At 40.5% G+C, this 23,443-nt stretch overlaps 1 protein-coding gene across 7 annotated transcripts in view; it reads left to right on the top strand.

Moving 5' to 3' along the window:
• Positions 1-23,042, top strand: part of MTCL1 (microtubule crosslinking factor 1) — a 222,075-nt gene extending 199,033 nt beyond the window's left edge. For 5 of the 7 annotated variants that reach the window (XM_077492468.1, XM_077492464.1, XM_077492467.1 and 2 more), the window contains 3 exons: positions 240-268; positions 479-1,997; positions 21,961-23,042. In XM_077492468.1, the coding sequence (XP_077348594.1) occupies positions 240-268; positions 479-1,997; positions 21,961-22,149 (1,737 nt within the window). In that variant the 3' untranslated portion in view covers positions 22,150-23,042. Of the gene's footprint in view, positions 1-239; positions 269-478; positions 1,998-11,334; positions 11,502-21,960 lie in introns of those variants that run through there. The other 2 variants (XM_077492466.1, XM_077492465.1) reach the window with 2 other exon arrangements.
• Positions 23,043-23,443: the final 401 nt, after the last annotated feature.

Raw genomic sequence — 23,443 nt, 5'->3', positions numbered from 1 at the left:
TCATTGAATTACATTCCGATGTATAATTTATATGTATAATTCTTTTTAGTAATTTGTGCATTATTTATCTGTTGGCATCATATTGTGTTTTATAATGCGCATTATAGCCCCACAATTTATGTAAAAGAATGTATGGTGCTGTCATAATGAAAAATAATCAACAATGTACATTGATTGATTGTATTTAAAAACACTTTTTTGGATTAATAAGCCTATAACTGTCTTGCTTGTTATTGCAGGATGATGCACAAAAAGGAGGTTTGCAGAGGTAAGTATTTCTTAAATGTTCCTAAATATAGGAAACCTGTGTGCATGACAATTTACTACTTACACGCTCCCAGTTTTTGGATTTCGCCATGGATCTTTTTTTAGCTTACATGCATTTATTGTAGTCTTGCATGTTTGCAATTCTGTATAGCTCATTTGTTCCAGCAGTGGAGACCTGTTACTTAATAATTGCATGCCCTTTGTTTTATAGGGTTATGTCTGTTTCCTCCATGTCTGAATTTCATCGATTAATGGAAAGCTCTCCTTTCCTTCCGGACAAGAACTTAGATCTTTCTGGCGACAAGGATGAGTTAACACCGCCCTTGTCTCCTGATGATCTGAAGTATATTGAAGAGTTTAACAAGAATTGGGATTACAATAATGTGGGCCAGGGTGATAAAATGGTATATGGGGATAGAACTGGAAATGGGAAAATGGAATTTGAATCCTCATCTGAAACATTCCACTCATCTTCATGGTTCCTTACCACGAGTGTCACTATGACAACAAATACTTTGACCAACCCAGATCACTGCCAGAACCAGCTGTCTCAAAACCACAGTGTTGCAGAAAGAATGGGGGTTAGGGTCTTTCACAGCCCACCAGTGGTTCGTAGGCTTGACAAATCTGCAAACAATGGTAATGATGATCAGAAGCACCTGGACCCAGATTTACTTTTTTCTGCGACCAAACCCAGGGGAAATGTTTCTGATGCTAAAAATTGTGCTACAGAGGTATTTGGGAGATGGTCATGCGATCTCAATAAGCACCAAAAAGACTTTAATGAGGGTAACTTACACCCTATGGACCGTCCTGTTTGCACTACTGTCAGCTTTGCATCTTCTCTGCACAATATAGAGTTGTCAAGGAACCTGAGTGATGACATGAAAGAGGTAGCTAACTCTGTTAGAAATGCCATTCGGTCAAACTCAGTAGATTCTCAATTTAGAGACATTGCTTGTCAGACCAATGGTTTAAAGAGTACAGGAACACAAACAACTCAAACAATTAGTGTTGGTTTGCAAACTGAGGCTTTACGAAGCGTAACCAGCAGTCCACACAAGTGTCTAACACCAAAGGGCGTTTCTACTCCTGTGTCTTCGCCTTCACGTAGTCTGAGGAACAGGCAGATATCTCCAGCTATTGAAAAAGTTCAGGCAAAGTTTGAACGAAGTTGTTGTTCTCCTAAATATGGTTCTCCAAAACTGCAGAAGAAAGCACTTGCTAAAACAGATCAGCTAACTAAATGTGTTACTTCTGGCACTCTCCAAAAAGGATTCAGTGAATCTGCATGGGCTAGGTCAACGACAACCAGGGAAAGCCCTGTTCATACCACAATTAATGATGGACTTTCAAGCTTGTTTAATATAATTGACCACAGCCCAGTAAATTGTGACCATTTACAAAAAGTGTCGAGGCCAAACAGCAGATCTAGGTCAGCAGAAACCAGGCAAGACTTTGTAACTATGCCTGACATGTACATGGATGGCAGAGGAAGATCTCCAAGTCCTATCCACATAACTGTAGATCTTCAAAGGGATCAATATGGTGATGTCAGCTCTAAACAAGACCTCTCTGCCCCACCTGGTTACTCGCTGTCAGAAAATGCTGCCAGAGTACTTAGCAAGAAAATCTTAGATGATCAAAGACAAATGCCAAATAGTCCAACCAGAGGTTACAGAGACCACACAGCTGCAGAACTTTTAAAAATCGAACAAGGATCTATTGAGGTAAGGACTTTCTCTTATTTACACTACTTGTCTCAGGACACATCTTGTGTCACAATGCAAAAAAGAACATTTAATTTGCTATTTATTTTAATTCCATTTGTGCATTCGTGTTTGCTTTTTGTTTTTAATATTGTCAACTGCGTAGCAATGCTCTGCTAATTAAAATGTGTTTTGATATTAATTTATATAGCTTGATCATTTCCTTAAAGAAATGTACCATCCTATGGAAATCTTGGCTGTTCAGCAAAATGGACTTTATTAGTTTATCACAAATAAAAATCTATTTAGAGAATCTTGCCACAGTTGATAAAAACATTAAAAAAAAATCCCACAATGTCATTTAGACTCTTCAGAAGACTATCCTGAATGCATTACAATTTACTGGTTCCATGTGTCCCTTTTCTGTTAAAATTGATTCATTTTAAGGATTAAAAGAGGGAAGACATCCAGTGGGAGGTAACATTCCACTTTTTCCAATAATTTTTTTAAGTTGGGCACCATTATTGAGGACCTTTCTTCATTGCTGTATTTTCACATGCTATAGAATGATCCTCCTATTAGTAAATTTCTAACATGCATGTCATGAATGACTATTGGAAATGTATTTGTCGAAACAATCTTTAAATACTAGAATTGGTGTTAATTCCATTACACTATGTGTGCACAATATCCTTCTCACCAATATAGGTTTTCACTGGATGTAAAAGTGAAGATTATGCTGCTGTTCCATGTTATCAGGAAGAAAACAATCTGCATTATAATTTCTTAAATTGAATCTGAATTTGTATTAAGTATGTTATTCTATATATTCACAAAATGATTGAAAAGTAGAAGAATAATTTTCATGTATTCAAAGACTTGTATTCTTGGCAAGCATAGCATTCCATACAGATCCCTGTTAAAGAAGACCTCCATTTCTTTTTACACTGCCCTTACGTTATGCTGCCAATTTCCTGGTTTATTGTTTTGCACTAAATTAAATATATTGCTTATAAATATTAATTATTAGAACTCCAATTCCAAAAAAGTTGGGATGCTGTAAAATCTGTATAAAAACAGAATGCAATGATTTGCAAATCTCATAAACCCATATTTTATTCACAATGGAAAATCGAAAACATAGCAATTGTTAAAACTAAGAAAATGTACTATAGTAAGAAAAAAAATAGAGTCATGTTGCACATTTTGGAAATTGATGGCAGCAAAAAAGTTAGCACAGGGCAACAAAAAGATGGCAAAGTAAGTGGTACTATTTTATTCAGCCTGAAGGTGAAATCTCAGGTTGTTTTCATTACCATTTCAGCCTGCCCCTGTTGAAAAATACTGTGCAATAATTAATAGTTGGAGATTAACCACAGAATTGGATGAGTCAGAGCAATATCTCATCCCTTGTGAGACGGTTCAGTTCTAGGTTTCCAAGAGAGAACTGGGTATAAAAGCAAGCTTTTTTGCTCTGCTGTCACTTTAGCTAACCAATACCTGCCTGGGAATCATTTTCCATGTATCAACTGTTTATTGGTAAAGCAAAGTGTGTATATTGTATATAGTAAAAAAATGGTTACAAATACACTTTGTAAAAAGTGTAAACAAATTTGAGCCATTATAATTTTCTTTTGATATTGTAATACAAAATCCAGCGGTGTACGTTATAAACCAAATTTCAGTTGGCTGGTTTCTGTCGGACGTGCATGCTGGAAAACCATCAGCTAACCGATTCCTGACCAGCGCTCTCAGCCAATGGCAGGGAGCGCTGATCGGAGTGTTCGGTTTGGGGGGGGGCACCCCCCTGTCAGAACACAACATGGTTAGTACAGCGGCTCTGACCAGAACTGTCAGGGGTTTTTTTTTTTGTGCAACCTGCTGGATTGCATGAAAAAAAATATTAGTTTGTATCCGGCTTAATTTTTACTCTAGGAACAAAAAAAAAAGCAATTCTTCAGAGCAACAAGCTGTACTTGCAAAGTAATTATCTCTTGCAAATAAGGTCATAGGCCTGATTCACACCTATGCAGGTTGCAGTTTGCGTATTGCAGGTACATTTTGTGTTTTTCAGTACACACTTTTGATCCATTGAAGCCTATGGAACCAAAAAACAGAAAAAAGTCCCTGGCCCTTTCCATAAAATGCACAGCTATGAACTACATCCATAGGAAACCATATTAAATTGACTGTAGTGTGTTTCTGCAAAACTGAAAACGCACTAAAAAATGCATAGGACTTAATTTCTGCTCAGAATGTTAAGGTCTCTGTTAAGTGCTTACCCACTAAGATTATTTTTACATTTTTGTACAATTCTTGAGTTAAGTCTTGCAACTGATTAGAAAAACAAACAGCATCTATTCAGTGAAAATATCATAATATGAATATCATAAATGCATAGACAAACAATGGCCCTTCAATAAACGTTTAAAATAAACGTGTAAAATATTTGTAAAACAACATTTATTTCTCTGTCATTTTCAGGAGTCAGTGTTCAGCAATATTTATTGTTGCTAATAATTTTTTGGGAATTTGCAATTACTTTAAAATGTAAGCACTTCAACTCTGGAAGATTTTTTATACTGCACTGCGTTACATTTAACTGACAATTGCATAGTCATGCGAGGCTGTACCCAAGTAAAATGTATATCCTTTTTTTCCCCCACAAATAGCGCTTTCTTTCGGTGGTATTTTATCACCTCTGATCACAAAAAATGCCAGAAAAAAACAATATTTTCTACTTTCTGCTATAAAACATATCCCTTAAAATTTTTAAAAAAATCACATTTCTTCATAAATTTAAGCCAATGTGTAATCTGTTACATATTTTTGGTAAAAATAATCTCAATAAGCATATATTGATTGGTTTGCGCAAAAGTTATAGCATCTACAAACTATGGGATATTTTTATTTATATATTTATTTATTTTTATTGGTAATGGAGGCGATCCAGGCAATCAGCAACTTATAGCAGGACTGCGATGTTGCAGCAACATTTGGACACTAAGTGACACTTTTGACACTTCTTGGGGACCAGTGACACTAATACAATGCACTGTCATTGTACTAATGACACTGGCTGGGAAGGGGTTAACATGAGAAGCGATCAAAGGGTTAACTGTGTGTCTAGCCAGTGTTTTACTACAGTGTGAGAGGTGCTTTTACTAGTAGAAGACATGGATCCTAGTCCCTGCTTTGCAGAGACACGGGATCAATGCCTTCCCTCCTGTCAGAATGGCGATCTGCCTTGTTTACTTAGGCAGACCACCGTTCAAGTCCGCTGTACCCACTGATTGGCTCCTGCTGTGTATAATTCATTCATCCACACTGTAGCAGTAAAATTGCTATAGACCGGTCATCAAGTGGTTAAAGAAAGCAGATTGTTTTATTTAGAACTATGACCACTCTGACAATTTTCTTTACATTTCTGGGATGCAATTCATTGTATAACTAGGGGTTGATTTACTAAAACTGGAGAGTACAAAATCTGCAGCAGCTTTACATGGTAACCAATCAGCATCTAAGTTCAGCTTGTTCAATTAAGCTTTGAAGAAAAAAACCTGGAAGCTGATTGACTTCTCTTCAGACATGCGCCAGATTTTCCACTCTCCAGGTTTAGTAAATCAACCCCATAGTCTAATTAGCATAAATGGATAATTCATACAGCTGAAAAAAAAACTGACATGGTATTACTGGTTCATAGGCAGGCTTAAATATGTAAGCTAAACTCTAGCCAAGCACCTAAATGTGTTTAATTCCTGTATAAGAAATGTTTAGCCTACCACAAAATGTGTAAATCTGTGTTGTCGGCCTAAACACCCTGTTGGACAGCACAGCCATATCTTCAACCTACACCAGCAGCAGCAAAGTCAAAAACACATCTCGAGCATGGTGATTGGTCAGTGAAGGAACAGCATCATACTGATGATGTCATTTCTCTGCACTTTCTACTCTCTTGTCCTTTTAGCATGTGTACTGTCCACTGCAATAAAGCCTTAGTGGCTCCTCTGGCTGGCCTCTCTTCCAGTCTGAATTAACTATACTGTGTATTATAGAAGGCTGATGAGAAACAGAAAAGGTCCAGCTGTAAAACAACCAATGCCATTCCACTTACGATCCAATCTAACAGTTGCTGTGCTTACTAAGGCTGGCCATAGATGGTAAATTCTTGTTCAATGAGCTAGGAGGCATACATGGAAGGTGGATGGAAGAATCCTCCCCACTGTGCTGTTGTATTCTGACAGGACTCCTTCGCTGAATACGCAGCCACCTGGATGCAAGGCGCTGATCGATAAAAGTTGTCCAACAGTCCCCTTTCAAATCAATCGCATTTTCCAACAGTCCCAAAGATCAAAGTCCCTGCTGAACAAGCTGAATTTTGATCACCTATGGGCAGCACAAGGCTGGCCATACATTAATCAGTAGATCGACTTCTGTACAACCAGCCTGCATATACATTGATCTGATATAGGCCAGTGCCTGCTGAACCGGCCAAATTTTGATCCATGTATCCATGTATTTTGATCCTTTAGGTTGGCTAATAAAAAAAAAATTCAGTGGGGAAAGAGGAATGACGTTATAGTTTACAGGCAGACTGAAGGTAACATTGACTTTCATCAGGGATTTCACAACTCCTCTATCTGTTATTTCTGGAGAGCTGTGACATGGGAGAGGAAGCAATGAAGAGATTAAAACAGCTTTCTGCACAGGTACTGATAGAATAGCAAGATGAATGGAAAGGGTGACTTTAAAGTGTATGTCAAGGCAAAAAAAAAAGAAATGTATTTTGTACAACTCTGCAACACATGCACAGTTTTCTATATATTATTCCTGCAAGTACAGAAAAATAACTGTTGGCAGAAGTTTGTGCTCTTACCTTCCTCTAATTCTTAAGCACTTATGCCTCGTACACACGATGAGAATATCGGACGGATGACCGTCAGTTTTTTTGCATGCTAGTCTCATATCAAAAATTAGGTTACTAAAGTTATGAAAATTCTGGTGTGACAGAACACAACTTCGGAAGTGATGTAATGTATATTGTATTCTATAGTTTTCAAGCATGCGTGGTCTTGGTCTTTACTATACTAATTCAACGAAAATCATATGTTCAGGTATTGTACGAGAAAAAGTTTGATTTTGTCTCTTCGGGTAATTTCCGATGAACTGACGTGATCATTTCTCCAAAGTTGTGTACTAACAAACAGATTATCGTACGATCGCTTCAGAAGTGGTATTTTATGTCCTATTTTCTGATCGTGTGTACTAGGCCCCTAATGACTGCCTGCCTACTTGATTTCTGATGAATTACAAGGAATACAGACCTCTCATCACCCCAAGCCCCCCCCCCCCCCCTCGTCTTTCATATACCCTCCTTTTGCACAGACAGTGAGCATAGGAAGTTATGAGCTAACATAATTATGGCAAAATCAAACAGATGTAATGAACATCATTTACTTGTATATTTAGCAATCCAAAAAAAATGAAAGAAAAGAAGTTAATTGTTAGGGTTTACATACATCTTAACCACTTGCTGACCGACCACAGTACATGTACTGTGGGTGGCTGGCATGGGCAGGCTAGATGACATACATGTACATCATCAAACCTGTTCCAGGTTAGCAACACGCGCAACTGCAGATCATGGTGCCACATGATCATGAAAGCTGTGTTTCCTATTGAGTGATGCTATGATTGGCCCACAACTATCACATGGTACCTGGGCCAATCACAGCACCCTGTTTCATGTAATTAGCTATAACCAATCCCAGATCACTAGTAATCACAGCTGTTTCGAATGTAACACTTTCACGACAGCACAAAACATTGCTGTTACTTTAATGACCATTGTAACATCAGTCAAACTGTAAAAAAAAAGAAAATCCTTGATCACACCCCCCCAGATTAGTACAATGTTACTGTTGTGACATTGTTGTGACACTGTACAAAGCGGCGCTTTGCCGGCGGTATAGCCGCGCTGCCCCATTGATTTCAATGGGTAGGAGGGGTTTAGAAGCTGTGAATACACACTGGAATGAAAGGGGCCATATTTTTTCAGGCGCTACACAGGCACTATTTTTAGCGCTGTAGCGCCTGAAACCCCCCCCCCCCAGTGTGAAAGGTGCCTTAAATATAAAAAAAAAAAGTTTAAAAAATTGAATTTTGTTTTTACTTTTTACACACTGTCACCAGTCAGTAACCCTGATCCCCACCATACCAGTCATAAAACTGTGGGGGGTGGGGACTGAATGTTTAGTTAAATCTACCCCTAGAAGGTACCATCCCCATTGTATAACTATACAGAAACCATAGAATTATGTGGGACTTTGAATGTACAGTATAGGTTACATTAAACACCAACTCATAAGATATAAAACATTTCTAAAGTTTTATTGTACATCAAAATAGTTAAAATGTATGTTAAAAACATATTCACACATGCAAGGCCATAGTGGTCTGTCTAAAAGCCTTGGCATCCCATGTATTGGCCAGCGTGTTTTGCGGGCTGCCCCACTTCTTCAGGGCATTGGATCTTCTAGAAAGTGCTGTAATTAATTACAAACATTTAATAAGACGTGTACTAGGGACAGAAAATCTTTTTTGTGCCTAGACAGGAAATTTTGACATTAATGATATATCATGCAACATTTTGCATTAACCAGTAAGTATAACATATATTGGTGTTATATCCACAATGGATGTCATAAACAGAAGAATGGATAAAGAATTATTCTATGTTGATATATTTATATATTTAAAAATGTTGTAATTACCTGTATAATCAAATGTGTGAAATGCTAATATCACATAGTCCACCAGGTCTGTTTGAAATCCTCCAAAGCACCATACCAGTCAGGCCGCGTACACACGCGGGGACTGTTCGCTCAACTTTGTCCGTCAAACAGTTTCAGCAAACAGTCCGCTCAAAATTAGCATGGACGGACTTGCCCACACACGACGAACGAACAGTTTGCTGAAACCGTGCGCGATGACGTGAACGGCACGTACGACGGGACGGAAAATACAACGTCCTATACACTGCATTACAACTTTCGGCGTGTAAATCCTTTCTGAGCATGCGCGGAACTTAGTTTGACGAACAAGCCTACACACGAGGGGACTGTTCGCTGAAACCAAGTTTCAGCGGACAGTTTTTCGGAAATTCCGAAAAACCTTGTTCAGCAAACTGTTCGCTGAAACTGTCCGCTGAAAGCCCACACACGGGCGGACTGTCCGCCGAAACACTGTTCAGCGGACAAAGTTGGGCGAACAGTCCCCGCGTGTGTACGCGGCCTCATATGATGATGCTGTACTGCACAGGTGACAGTATGTAAAAGAAAAATATTTTAAGGGCCCCAAGAAATTAGATAGGCCATCAGTACATCAGGAGCGATCAATTTTCATACTGTATATACCATAGTTTGTAGACACTATACCTTTCAAACAAACCAAATAATATACATTTTTACTACAGACACGTAGCAGAAAAAATGTTTGCCTAAATTTATGAAGAATTTTGTTTTTATTGGATATGTTTTATAATAGAATGTAAAAAATATATATTTTAATTTTCAAAATTTTTTCGTTTATATAGCAAAAAAAAAAAACTCAGCGGTGATCAAATACCACCAAAAGAAAGTTCTGTTTGTGTAGAATTTTTTTTTATAAATGTCATTCATTTTGGTACAGTGTTAACAATAGTGTTGACAACGCAATTGCCAGATAAATGAGCGTAGTGCTAAATAGCAAAAAATGCCTGGTCATGAAGGGGGTAAAGCCTTCTGGAGCTGTGGTGGTTAAAGTGGTTGTTAAGCCACTTACACATCCTCCTGCTGCTCAAATAGCTTACACATCTTCATACCATCTCCTCTGTGTCCTAATCCTGTGTGCCCCTGTGTGAGTGATTTATAATAAAAAAAAGTCTGCTATACCTCATTTTAGAGCTCTTCTCAGTGATCGGCTGGCTTTCTTCTTTCCCCATTTGATAGATGCAGTGGGCGGGGCCGAGATTCCCCCACTGACATCATTTAGGAGAGGAGAACGAGAGCCAGCCGATCATGTGATTGCTGAGAAAAGCCGTGAAATAAGATATAGCAGGCTTTTTTTATAAATCACTCTCACAGGGGCACACAGGATTAGAACACAGAGGAGATGGTATGAATATGTGAAAGCTATTTGAGCAGCAGGAGTTGAAGGGGCAGGCACCATCACAAGCTGACGGGCAGAGAGGGGAGGGGGAGAGAGCACAGAGGAGATAGATAGCAGGCTGCAGATGATGAAGGCACGTACAGATGACTCCGGTGTCAGGGCTCAGCAGCCCTGATATATCTGAGTCAGCATACAGAGAGGAGGGTATAGTCAGGCAGGATCAGCCAGGTATTACAGGTGTTACAGGGTGCCAAATAACACAGCACAAGCACTGTGCTGTATAAAATACTTTAAAGGAACAGGATCTTTTTTTTGTTGGGGGGGGGGGGGTTAACAAACGCTTTAACTGGCAAAGAGAAGTCATATTTAGTAATTGATAGCAACCTTTATTATTTCTCGTTCCTTGTGGTTTGTATAGCCAGAAAACTAAATGTATTGCTTTGCAGTAATGCACGTTAACAACATGTGTTGCTGTGCTATTCATTTTGAATTGCACCCCAATGCACTATAGCAATGCACCTGATTTGCAGCACGCCACAATTTTTGGTAGTTGTGTTAAAAGAAAATAAGTCATGTCCGATCTGTAACCCATTTTTGTGCATTGGCAGCCCAATAATTCAGTGGGCTGCCTTAATGCGACACACACTAACACGTGCACTAATGCACCACAAAAATATAAATAGGCACCAGGTGATGATTGATAAATGAGAAATATAGGTTTCTAACTTACCATTTTGCATAGGCTTCTAAATATTTGCTTGCACTGTGTACAAGTTTTCAAAAACCTAGATCCATAAGGGGTTACCAATGCATATAAATTAGTAAGAGGTACTAATATTCATTTACATGCTGATCAGGAATTGCGATGTGCAGTAACCATAGCAACCTTTTTATATTCCTTCAGCTTTTTGGTTTACTGAATCATGCTAATGATAATGGTTATTGTGGGTTTCTCTGCTTTTCACATTGCTCCTTGTATTAATAGAATTAATTTAAATATATTGCCCAGTCCTTAAAAGTCAACACTCCACTAGTGTGTACTGTGTCAGTAGCAGGTGCTGTTATGAAGTACAAGCTGTGAACATAAAAATCAATGGCCAACTTGTCAATGGGTCTCATTTCTTGCTTCCTGTATACTTCTTGTCTCTTTACCTTTTCATGCTATGTATTAACATTTTAACCAGTACTTCTTTTAAATTATCTGTTGCAGACAGACATTCCAGAAGCTTGGAAATATTCATCTTCTGCAAACAACGATTGACTATTTTCTTTACTTTCTTTTTCAATCTATTTGCTTTCTTTCTGTCTGTTCTGTCTAGAACCAAACTGTCTTACTAACTGCCCCCTGGGGACTCTAACTATGCCTGCTACACAGCTGTAAGTTTTCGTTTATGACTTGTTTGTATTTTTTATCTTGTTCGAGAACTTTTAGATGTTAGTGTTTTGAAGCATAGCCAAGCATAAATGGATGTGGACGTAGATGTACAGCTATCTAACAAAAATGATCCCTGTCTCGGTTTGGCTTCCGTGCTGCACACAGCCATTACTTTATAAGTCAGTACTTTAAATATAGATCCAAACTGACTAGCTGTTATTTTAGGCATAGCGTACAAGGGAGAACTTTTAAGTTAAATACTAGCCTCCATGGTTATTATAGCATTGTCTGCTAGTCTGCAAAGTTATATGCATTGAATTAAAAGGTTTTTACATTGATTAGTTCAACTTTTGTTATTATGCAAGACTAAAGTGTCTACCATTCATTCAAAATATATTTCAGAAAGGGTTTATATACCTAAATATAATTTAATTCAGTTTGTCCTGCTATGACCAAGTAAAAATATTATTGGGGTAACTCCCTACAACAGCTTCCTCCTAAGAAACAGTGGGAACCTTGTTCACCTTTCATTGAAATAAAGGGGTTGATTTACTAAAGGCAAATACTCTGCATGTGCAGTTGCTCCAGAGCTTAGTAAATGAGCAGAAGCTCTGCTGATTTTTATCATCCAATCAAGTGCAAGCAAAAATGCTGTTTTTTTATTCTCCTTGCATGTGATTGGGCATTCTTTGCAAAGTGAATCTTTGCCTATTTTACAAAGGTCTGCAGAGGGCAAGTGCACTTTGCAAACTGTCTATTTGCCTTTAGTAAATCAACCCCAAAGTCTGGACATTCAGACCTTCAGAGCTTCATTATGTCTGATTTGGTTATACTAGAATATCAATTCTTATCTACATAGGGCTGTGAGTGAATTAAATAGAATCTACAGATTCCAGGAAAACAGAACTAGTATGGGAAAAGGGAATCAAGAATTCAAGGCTGTGTCATATTTGAAGCCAATTATGGTATACAGAGATATAATATTCTGAGATCTAAGATATAATGTTATATATTTATGGTGTCTGTTTTAGGACATAACTTAACATGCATCTCATTCTTCTCCAAACCTCACTACCCTTACTTTGAAACTCCTTCAACCGTCCTCCAGATGTCTTTTACTCCTCAATCTTACTTCAGTTTCATATGTCCTCTTCACATTTCCCTTGTATATTGTATATTGTTTGTTTGCTGTCCTCTTCCAGTAGTTTTCCAAAAATCTTTCATTTATGTTCTCCAAACACTTTCATTCCTTGGGTACTCTTCTTAGTTGGCCTTGCTACTCCGTTGTCCTACCCATTCTCACTAATCCTTGCCTTCCAACTCTACCATCCCATCTTCTCAGTCCTGCTCTTCCAATATGAAGAGGATAGCTGAGTAGAAAGTCAAACAAAAGGCTTAGGATGTACAATAAATGATGCATGACTGCATGCATAAATAAATAAATAGTACAACATAAATCTGTTCTGTTTGTGTGCACAGCATCACAGTTGTTCTCTAAGCTGTAGTACCTGTCTTTTTTGTTATCCTTTTTGTTTGTTTTACCTGTGTCACAACATGAATTCAACTGCAAACATGCTGATTTCCCAAAACTACAAAATAGTAGGTGAATCAGTCGCTGTCATTTAAAGCATATGTACTTAGAAGACTCACATCTAGGGAATGTTTGGTGACAGTCTCTTTCACTGCTTTATAAATGCACCCCACAGTGTTGAGGGCTCTTTAAATCCATGCTTCTACTCTGGGTTCCCAAAAAGTTCCCAATGCACAGCAATGATGCAAGAATGCTTGATCCACCTCCTTGTGGGCAAGTGAATTTAGTATCTATGCACTACCAAACCTAGCTTTCATATGCGTTTGCTGTATACGAATTTTTAGTGTTGCCCTTTTGGAAGAAATGTTACGTTCTTGTTCATGTTCATACATGGTCTTTAAGCTTGTGTTAAAAAGCTTCAAAGCTTTATTACCCTAACATAAACTGGGTAGTGCTGCAATATTAGAACTATTATACCGTGAACAAAGATAGATATATATATATATATATATATATATATATAGAGAGAGAGAGAGATATTTAACACACTGTATTGGCATCCCTGTCTTAGTCCGTAGGGTTCAGTATTGAGTTGGCCCACACTTTGCAACTATAACAGCTATAACAGCTTCAAATCTTCTGGGAAGGCTGTCCACAAGGTTTAGGAGTGTGTCTATGGGAATGTTTGACCATTCTTCCAGAAGCTCATTTTTGAGGTCAGGCACTAATATTGGACGAGAAGGCCTGGTTCGCAGTTTCCGCTCTAATTCATCCCAAGGTGTTCTATCGAGTTGAGGTCAGAACTTGCAGGCCAGTCAAGTTCATCCACCCCAAAATCGCTCAACCATGTCATAATGGACCTTGCTTTGTGCACTGATGTGCAGTCATGTTGGAACAGGAAGGGGCCATCCCCAAACTGTTCCTACAAAGTTTGTCCAAAATGTCTTGATATGCTGACACCTTAAGAGATTCCTTCGCTGGAACTACGAGGCCAAGCCCAACCCCTAACAAACAACCCCACACGAATTCTTATCTACACCAAATGATTTGGACTGGTGCACACAGCAAGGTCCATAAAGACATGGGTAAGCGAGTTGAGTCCTGACCTCAACCCGATAGAACACCTTTGGGATGACTTGGAGCAGAGACTGGGAGCCAGGCCTTCTCGTATACAGCACAGTGGTGTAGTGGATAGCACTCTCAAACATAGTTTGTAACCGCATTGGGACCCTACGGGGTAAAGGACCGCGCTAGATGCAATTCAACTATCCACATCAGTGCCTGACCTCACAAATGCACTTTTGAAAGAATGGCCAAACATTCCCATAGACACACTCCTAAACCTTGTGGACACCCTTCCCATAAAAGTTGAAGCTGTTATAGCTGATATATATATTCACATTAAAAGTGACTTCTGGTTTAATAATAAACAGAATATTGTCTAAGACAAGGAGCTGTTTGCATAACTAAATTTACAGTAACAGACAATTTTACCTGGCACTAGGAAAGCAACTAGGACGCATATTAAGACCTGACAAATGTTGCGTCTCTGCACTCTATCCGCTAAAAGTACCCTTATGTTTAAAAAAATGTTTTGGGTAAAAAATACAGAAGTTGCCATTACTGGCCTGTTTTTAAAAATGCATGATGCAGGGCTGTCATCCTTATTACTGATCTGAAACAAGTGTGTGTGTATATTAGGTATTGGGACATTTCATATGCACATGCTTGTTCCAAGCTGATGACTCACTAATTAGTGAGTGACAGCTCTCATATTTCTATATGGTTAATTATTTTCATTACGTTTTTCCATTCCTGGTACTGGTATATAAGCAATGCATTTTATAATGTATTTCTAGGTGCACATAAACAAAAATATCTTTGCAGCATTTTTCATGTTCCTGAATGTACAGAAGAAAGCACTTTGTTTTAAAGCCAAACATATCATTATATGTTAATTCCCCAATAAGTAAGATTACAATTTAATTTATTTAGGCCAGAGCCACAGTTTCAGCTGAAGGTGCTATTTCCCTAGTGTTTAAATATACATTTACTTTGATTTAAACACACAATTGTTTTTATGTCATCAGTAATTTCTTTTAAGGGGAATTGGAGAACAGGCAGTGTAAGTGTTCCCAGAGGACATATTTGGGGCATACTGCTCTATATTATTTGTATTCCTCCATCTTGTTTTAATGGCACAGCAAGCATTTCCTTACAGTGGTAAGGTTATAATGATCACTAATGACAAATTAAAGACCTGTCATGTATCTTGCAAGCATGAAGTTAGCCTATGGATAACCATAAAACCAACTATTTTTCATTAAGCATTGTCTTTTGGTCCTCTGTATCTGTTGCTAATCATCACTAAACATATCATTGTCAGTAACTTGTTTTAAATAACATCTTTCAGCCAATCAACTCTTCAAGCTGTTTCAGGCCTCTGTCTTCTAACTGTCTTTGCATTCTTCAAAACTAACATCATAATAATGTTTGTCTTCGTCCTGTACTTTTTTTCTAAAACGTAAATTCTTGTGTGTTCATTGTGATCTCCTTGATGTCTGTTACCACTTGTGTTGTGTTTGTATTTTGTCACCAACTGAGTTATATATCAAGCTCTACAAAATTTCCTATATCAGAAGCTAAAACTTTTATTTTATTTACCATTTTGTCTTTTGGCACGTTTTTCAAGGATCAACCCATGCAACAGTGATATTCCAGTTACAGTTGTAGTCTCATCTGCCTAAGTGGTGAGATCTCTGGCTTTATTCCCACCACTTGAAGGTCTCACAGCTCTTGCTATCGTTCTACAACAGGGATATTCTCAGTCCTCCTGCTGCATTTCCTTTAATACAAAAATAATTAAAAACCCAATAGGAAGAGTGGGACATCCTTGCAATGGCTCGTGTCCTAGAGCTCACCAATGGACTCTCCACGAGGCATTAAAATCTGTATTTTAACTCTCCAGCAGCTACTGACCGTGCAGTAACTGTTTAATTGGAAATGGTAAGGAGGATCTGAACTCTGGAAGCTGTACTCAGTCAGTACATACAATTGGCCACTGCCCGAACTGGCCTTTGCAGGAAGGAGCACATGGAACGGCAACGCATGCAAAACAAAACCAAAGAAATAACCAGTTCAACTTACCCACCAGTCTGCAACTAATGCGTTAAAAACAGAGGTTTAATTTGCACACATATACAAATACATGCATAAGTTACAGAGCCCTGTCAAGGCACCCCGCTATTTTCTGTAGTCCTAACTCAAAATTGTGAGGGCCTCCACAGTGGAAGCACAAGCATTATAATGGATAGGCAAAGGGCAGGTGAGCCTGGAGGTAGCCTACCCCTCCTTAAAGACACAGGAAGGCACTCATTATATAGCACAGTGGCAGCAAAGGTGTCCAGTGCGTCCCTCCAACACTCCAATCAATTTTAAGATGACTTAACTCTAGCTTGATATATAATTGTCATTGTGAGTCTTAACTATATATTACTATTTTGTGATCAGTGTCTTCAGAATTGACTTTGAAATTCCTTCTTGATTTATTAGCACAATGTGCTGGTATATGTTACCACATGGCCTTTGTCAAGTCAGAATTAAAATCTACCTAAAGCTGAAGTCTGGTACAACATTTTTTTGGGGTACAGCACCACTCTCATAATTTACCTCTAATGAACTGTATACTGCTGGCTGCTGTGCATGTTTATAAATCCTCACTTTAATGAAGCTGGATCCCGGTTACAGTGGTGATCTTCCATTGGATACATGAAGAACAGCTGCAATCCGCAAAAGTACCACTTTACTGATATCCATATAAAAACACATATACAGGCAAAGAAGAGCACAAGAGGTGCATAGAAGATTTTTCACCCCTGTGCTCTTTGTTGCCTATATATATGCGTTTTTAAATGGATAGCAATAAAGTAGTACTCTTGCAGAGTGCAGCTTTCTAAAGTTTCTTCATGTATCCTGGGCTTCAGCTGACAAGCTGGGCATTGCACCCGATGGACGGAGGATAGCGTGGGAGAGATCATACATCAAGCCAACCTAGAGCAGTGTCCACTTGTCTGGGTGACCTGTCATTGCTGCAGAGGGTAAGAGCAGTGGCTGCAGCAGTGAAAGATTGTGTCAACCACCCTCCCTTTCTTCTCCTCTCTTCTATTCACAAAACTCCAGGTATTTTCCGTGGATGGAAATCATACTGTGAATAGAGGAGGGGAGATCTTTTCATTCATCTGCACTGAGGCTGTCAACTCTTTAGGCCAACCTGACCTTCTCCAGTAAGAAAAAAATTGTAAATCTGAGTTTATTCAGCAAACAATTGTGAAGTATTGTAAAAAAAAAAGTTATAGATGTTAGTGGCAGAGCATTTTGTACCTATTGAGGGCGGTCAGGTTGAACGGTCTGCTCATAGCATGTATGCTTCCAAGCAAAGGTACGTTTCCACGTGAACAAGTTAGTGACAAATTACATAATGCCAGCACTTGCAAACCGAAGCTTTGTGACTAGAGTTTGCAGGTTTTTTTTTAAAATGGGTGCTTGTGTAAATCATATGATCTACACATTTATGCCATATCTTTGTTATTGTATTATTATCATCTAATCACACGAAATAGAACATTCTGGATCTGTTTGGGAAAGAGGAGCACAGATAATGCCCTATGTATACATTTAATCTCTTGCTAATGTGAGTGGAATCTCCTCTTGATCAGTGGCGGCCCGCCCATAGGGGGCGCCCGGGCGCCGCCCCCCCTCCCCCTAGGTGTAAAAAAAAAAAAAGTTAAAAAAAAAGTAAAAAAAAAAAAACGGGCCCTTTAAGACATTTAAAAAAAAAAAAAAATGTCATTTAACAATTTAACATAGTGTACTGTGGCGCCGGTCACAGTGCACTATGAGAAGCGCCACCTCGATGCAATCACAAGATTGCATCCATGGCGCTTCATTTGCGGGTTAAAAACCCGCCTTGCGGCGCACTGCAGAACGCCGACTAGCTTCCGCCCATAAAATCATTGTGATTCTACGGGCGGGAGCATTGTCAATCTTAGACAGGCAGGTCACTTCCGGCTTTCGGCTGCTTCACGAAACCCGGAAGTGACGTCGGCAGCTCCGTTCCTCAGCCCGAGCGGAGCTGCAAGACAGTGAGGCAGGAGGTGAGTCACCGCATAAAGGCTTTCTAGTTTCTACTTTGTTGAGAATGTTCATGCATTTAGCTGAATGAATGGAAAAAAAGCTTTCACAGCCAGAAAGCTTTCCCCAGGCCAGGCGACTTTTGCCGTGGCCAATCAGAGAATGAGCTCTGAAGGGGGAACTCCACGCCAAATTTCTGAAAAAAAATTTGACGTGGGTTCCCCCTCCGAGAGCATACCAGGCCCTTAGGTCTGGTATGGATTCCAAGGGGAACCCCCTACGCCGAAAAAATGGCGTGGGGGTCCCCCCCAGATCCACACCAGACCCTTATCCGAGCACGCTACCCGGCCGGCCAGGAAAGGGGGTGGGGACGAGCGGGCGGCCCCCCCTCCTGAGCCATACCAGGCCGCGTGCCCTCAACATGGGGGGTGCCTTGGGGGAGGGGGGGCGGGCGGCCCCCCCACCCCAAAGCACCTTGTCCCCATGTTGATGAGGACAAGGGCCTCTTCCCGACAACCCTGGCCGTTGGTTGTCGGGGTCTGCGGGCGGGGGGCTTATCGGAATCCTTAAAATATTTTATTGCACAGCTCCGGGGGTCTTCCGTCTTCGGGGGTCTTCTCGCCGGACTCCTCCGCTATCTTCTTGTAGCTCTTTTGCTAGCGGAGGAGCCCGGCTTTCTTCCTCGCCGCCGGCCTCTTCTTCCGACTTCGGGGGTCTTGTCCCCCTCTTCGGTTCTTCTGCCGGGCCACCGCGCCTTCTTATAGCTCTTTTACAGGCGGTGGCCTGGTCTTCTGTCGCCGCCGCCGCCGCCCGTTCTTCTTCTTCTTCTCCAGGAGATGTTGACTCAACGATCTCTCCGGCCGGAATGCCAGGGACGTGCTGCGCTGCCACTTATATAGGGACAATGGGGCGGTGTCACATGGGTTGATGTCACATGGGTTGATGTCACATGGTGACCCCCGCCCCCTTACGATGTCACAGTCCCAGAGGATACTGGGACTGTCACCATGTGACATCAACCCATGTGACCAACCCATGTGACATCAACCCATGTGACACCGCCCCATTGTCCCTATATAAGTGGCAGCGCAGCACGTCCTTGGCATTCCGGCCGGAGAGATCATCGAGTCAACATCTCCTGGAGAAGAAGAAGAAGAAGAAGAACGGGCGGCGGCGGCGACAGAAGACCGGGCCAACGCCTGTAAAAGAGCTATAAGAAGGCGCGGTGGCCCGGCAGAAGAACCGAAGAGGGGGACAAGACCCCCGAAGTCGGAAGAAGAGGCCGGCGGCGAGGAAGAAAGCCGGGCTCCTCTGCTAGCAAAAGAGCTACAAGAAGATAGCGGAGGAGTCCGGCGAGAAGACCCCCGAAGACGGAAGACCCCCGGAGCTGTGCAATAAAATATTTTAACCCTGTGTTGTGTTTTTTTTGTACTTTTTTTCACAGATGAATGGGTAGGGGTACATTGTACCCCATACTCATTCACATAGGGTTGGGGGCCGGTATCCGGGGCCCCCTTATTAAAGGGGGCTCCCGGATTCCGATAAGCCCCCCGCCCGCAGACCCCGACAACCAACGGCCAGGGTTGTCGGGAAGAGGCCCTTGTCCTCATCAACATGGGGACAAGGTGCTTTGGGGTGGGGGGCCGCACGCCCCCCTCCCCCAAGGCACCCCCCCATGTTGAGGTCACGCGGCTTGGTACGGCTCAGGAGGGGGGGCCGCCCGCTCGTCCCCACCCCCTTTCCTGGCCGGCCGGGTAGCGTGCTAAGGGTCTGGTGTGGATCTGGGAGGACCCCCACGCCGTTTTTTCGGCGTTGGGGTTCCCCTTGGAATCCATACCAGACCTAAGGGCCTGGTATGCTCTCGGAGGGGGGAACCCACGCCAAATTTTTTTTCCGATTACATAACGGGCGTGGTTTATGAGAAGTGGGAGGGGGCATAATGATGGGCGGGGTCTGGCGCCCCCCCATCCAAAAACTTCACCAGCCGCCACTGCTCTTGATTGTATTCTTTCTTGCAGTACATTGCTTGTAGTGATTTATAAAGGAAGTAGTTGTCAATAAGAGGATAAAATGCCACTCAAGTCATTTAAAAATCTCATGTCTACTACTTTAGTTTAAAGCATGAATGAGATTTGCGGGAGGAGAAAGAGGTAGTAAATCTGTGGATGGAGGTATTACATTCTTTGTCATTTCAAAATGTAACTATTGATCATACAAAACATTAAGTTACACATGTATAAGGCCAAAATTTAAGAAATACAGTAATGCCGATACGTAAGTAGTACCATTTTATATGGCTAAACTTTGTCTATTTGTTCCCTCAGAGTCAGAATTTCTCTTATTCAGCATGTATTATCTGACTTGTATTTAAGATGTGTAGCACCAAAGGTAAATATGTAAATTATTGTAAACTTTCAACCTAAAGCAAGCTTTTACTTTCTCCATGCAACACAAAGCAGGTTTGCTTTCCACACACCTCCTTCCCCATACCTTCCTACCATTATATGCTTTCCTTCACTCCCCCTATGCTCTGTTCAGCCCCAATGAATACAATACCAGGTACTTTAGGTATGCAGGAGCATGTGATACATTTCATGCGACAACACTGGGCCCATCAACAAGCACCAGCACTGTCACATAACGAACGGCCATACACCACGTAGGCAATGACTTGAGTAACTTCTAGCTTACACAGGGTGGGTGCTCTCACTCCAGGTCATCAAGCAGAGCGATGGAAGAACTAAACAATGGTGATTGTGTAATGCATTGGAGGTGTGCATTAGAATGAGCTTTTGTCTTTGCCCCGCATAGGCGAAGTACAGATTCACTTTAAGGTCTTATCATGAGGCCATCAGTTTGGCTTTAATTTGAGATGCTTCTAAGGTCCTTCAGAATATATTGACTGGTGCATTTGACTTGCAGTTGAACACCTTCTGGCCTGCATTTGATCTTCTTCACACAGGATTTCTAGACCCATAGACTTGTTTAGGAACACAAAACCCATGCTGAAATATGTGGACTAGTACTAATGACCTCCTCCTGAAAATGCTAGTTATTGCTGTGTCTGGCTTAGTTGCTGCTTTAAATCAATGACCTAGAACAGGGGTCTCCAAACTTTCTAAACAAAGGGTCGGTTTACTGTCCTTCAGACTTTATGAGGGCCGGACTGTGGCCATCGGGAGTACAAAATTTCCCATTGCCAGTAGGAGTATACAAACCCCCATCATTGGTGTCATTGGTAGGAACTTTGCCCCATCATTGGTTTCATTGGGGCCCCATTGTTGGTGTCATTAGTAGGAAATGTGCCCCATTATTGGTAGGAATTGTGCCCATCATTTATGTCATTGGTAGGAAATGTGCCCCATCATTGGTGTCGTTGGGAGGAAATGTGCCGTTCATTGGTGTCAGTGAATAATATAGCATCCCAAGGGCCAGATAAAAGCACGCAAAGGGCCGCATCCGGCCCCTGGGCCACAGTTTGGAGACCACTGACCTAGAACAAATGTCCAGCAAGTGAAGTCAGAACTCCTAATCTGCAGACCAGTTCTGCAACCGTAACCAAGAAAGTACTGCAGACAGAAGGAAGTAGGTCACCAACAGCAGCCAGCATGTGTATGTTAGCACAGGCTAACATTAATAGTAACATGTATCTGATTGCTGAATATGCAATTATACATTTTTTTCGGTTATTTTAGTAGCTGCCATTCTTGTATAAAGGTTATGTGGAAACGATATACCTAAAATATATTCTGCTTTATTAGGTTCTATTAACTCAATGTTTCCTCTCTTCTGTTGTGAAGGAACTGCCTTGTTCTGCGTTAGCTCCATCCTTAGAATCCAGTTTCTCCAGACCAGAGAGACCAGCGAACCGACGCCTGCCTTCCAGATGGGCCTCACATTCCCCAACTGCCTCTCGGGCTTCTTCTAGTGGTAATCTACACGAGGAACAGGGAAACAAGGAAACACATGCAGAAAGAATGGATGTCTGATGCCACGTTGCATGACTTACCAGTCATATAATCCAGCCTGTGTAATTCCATTTTCACACAGTCCAGTCTCTGCCAGTAGACATCAGAATTATTTTTTCCACCTAAGGAATGATATGTGCAATTGCTGAACGATCAATCGGTTACATTGCTTGTTGTGTTTCTGCAATGAAACATCTAATGTATGTGTGCGAGACGATCATATCTCTTTCCATATTTCTTACCTTCTCTAGAAAGAGAAAAAATACAGGCCACAACAAAACTGCAAAGTACAAAAAGGACTATTCTCTCAGTGCTGACTGCCTTTTTCATTTCTTTGCACTGTTTTTTTTTTTTTTTGTTGTTTTGTTTTAGCTTTTGATCTTATTTTTTATTTTTGTAATACTTGTATGTTGTTTCAGTCTTTTGGTATTATTTTTACAGTGTTAGAATATGCATAGGATGCATAGGATAATGAAAGTGCTTCACGTTATCTGAAGCTATATAGAAAGATGCAAAGCCATTCAGTTTGCTGAACCAGAAATGTTTTTGTTTTTTTATGGCAAAAAATGTCTTATCAAGATGACTGTATGCAAACAAACATGTATCACATGATGGATGATACAGGCACTTTAGTGCATGTACATTACTCCTGTACTGTAAGCAACTATCCATCATAAGAATGAATCAGAGTTTTACTGTAATATTGTTGTGAATTTATGTACTGTAATTCTATTGTTAGTTATTTTCTTGCACTGATGACACAAGAAATGAATTTTTAAATTACTGTCCACCAGCTGTGTATGTACGAATATCTGTGAAGTTCCATGGAAAAGCCAAGGCATAATGATATGTAATGGATATTATTCAGAGGTATGTACCGGGCTGTACTGATGAGAATAAAATATTTAACATTATTATTCTTGATTTTTTATTTTTTTTGTACACAATTCCATCCTGCTCTATATGTAACTACAAAGGTACTGGTGATAGATTTTATGTGTACTTATACCTGTTAAAGGGTACCTGTCATTAAATTACAACTGTACTTTTAGTGAAAACTTCAGCAAAGCCCCTCATGAAAAAATAAAGGGAGACAGAAAGTGCTTCTAAGTCCAGTATTCAACAGTATTTATTTGTAAAAGGATAAAAACACTTATGCCCGTACACACGGTCGGAAATTCCGATGGAAAAGGTCAGATCGAATGATGTCGGAAAATCTGTGAAATTCCGACCGTGTCAATAGCACCGTGCGTTCCATCATGGTTTCAGAAGCCGGCCATTTTGCCTTCTCAATTCTCCCTCTCTGGTCACAGGT

The sequence above is a fragment of the Lithobates pipiens genome, unplaced genomic scaffold (assembly GCF_037356315.1).
Source record: "Lithobates pipiens isolate NorthernLeopardFrog02 unplaced genomic scaffold, aLitPip1_a1.2 Scaffold_19, whole genome shotgun sequence".
NCBI classification, from domain to species: Eukaryota; Metazoa; Chordata; class Amphibia; order Anura; family Ranidae; genus Lithobates; species Lithobates pipiens.
The sequence above is the reverse complement of the archived record's forward strand: the minus strand, read 5'-3'. Positions and strand labels throughout refer to the sequence as shown.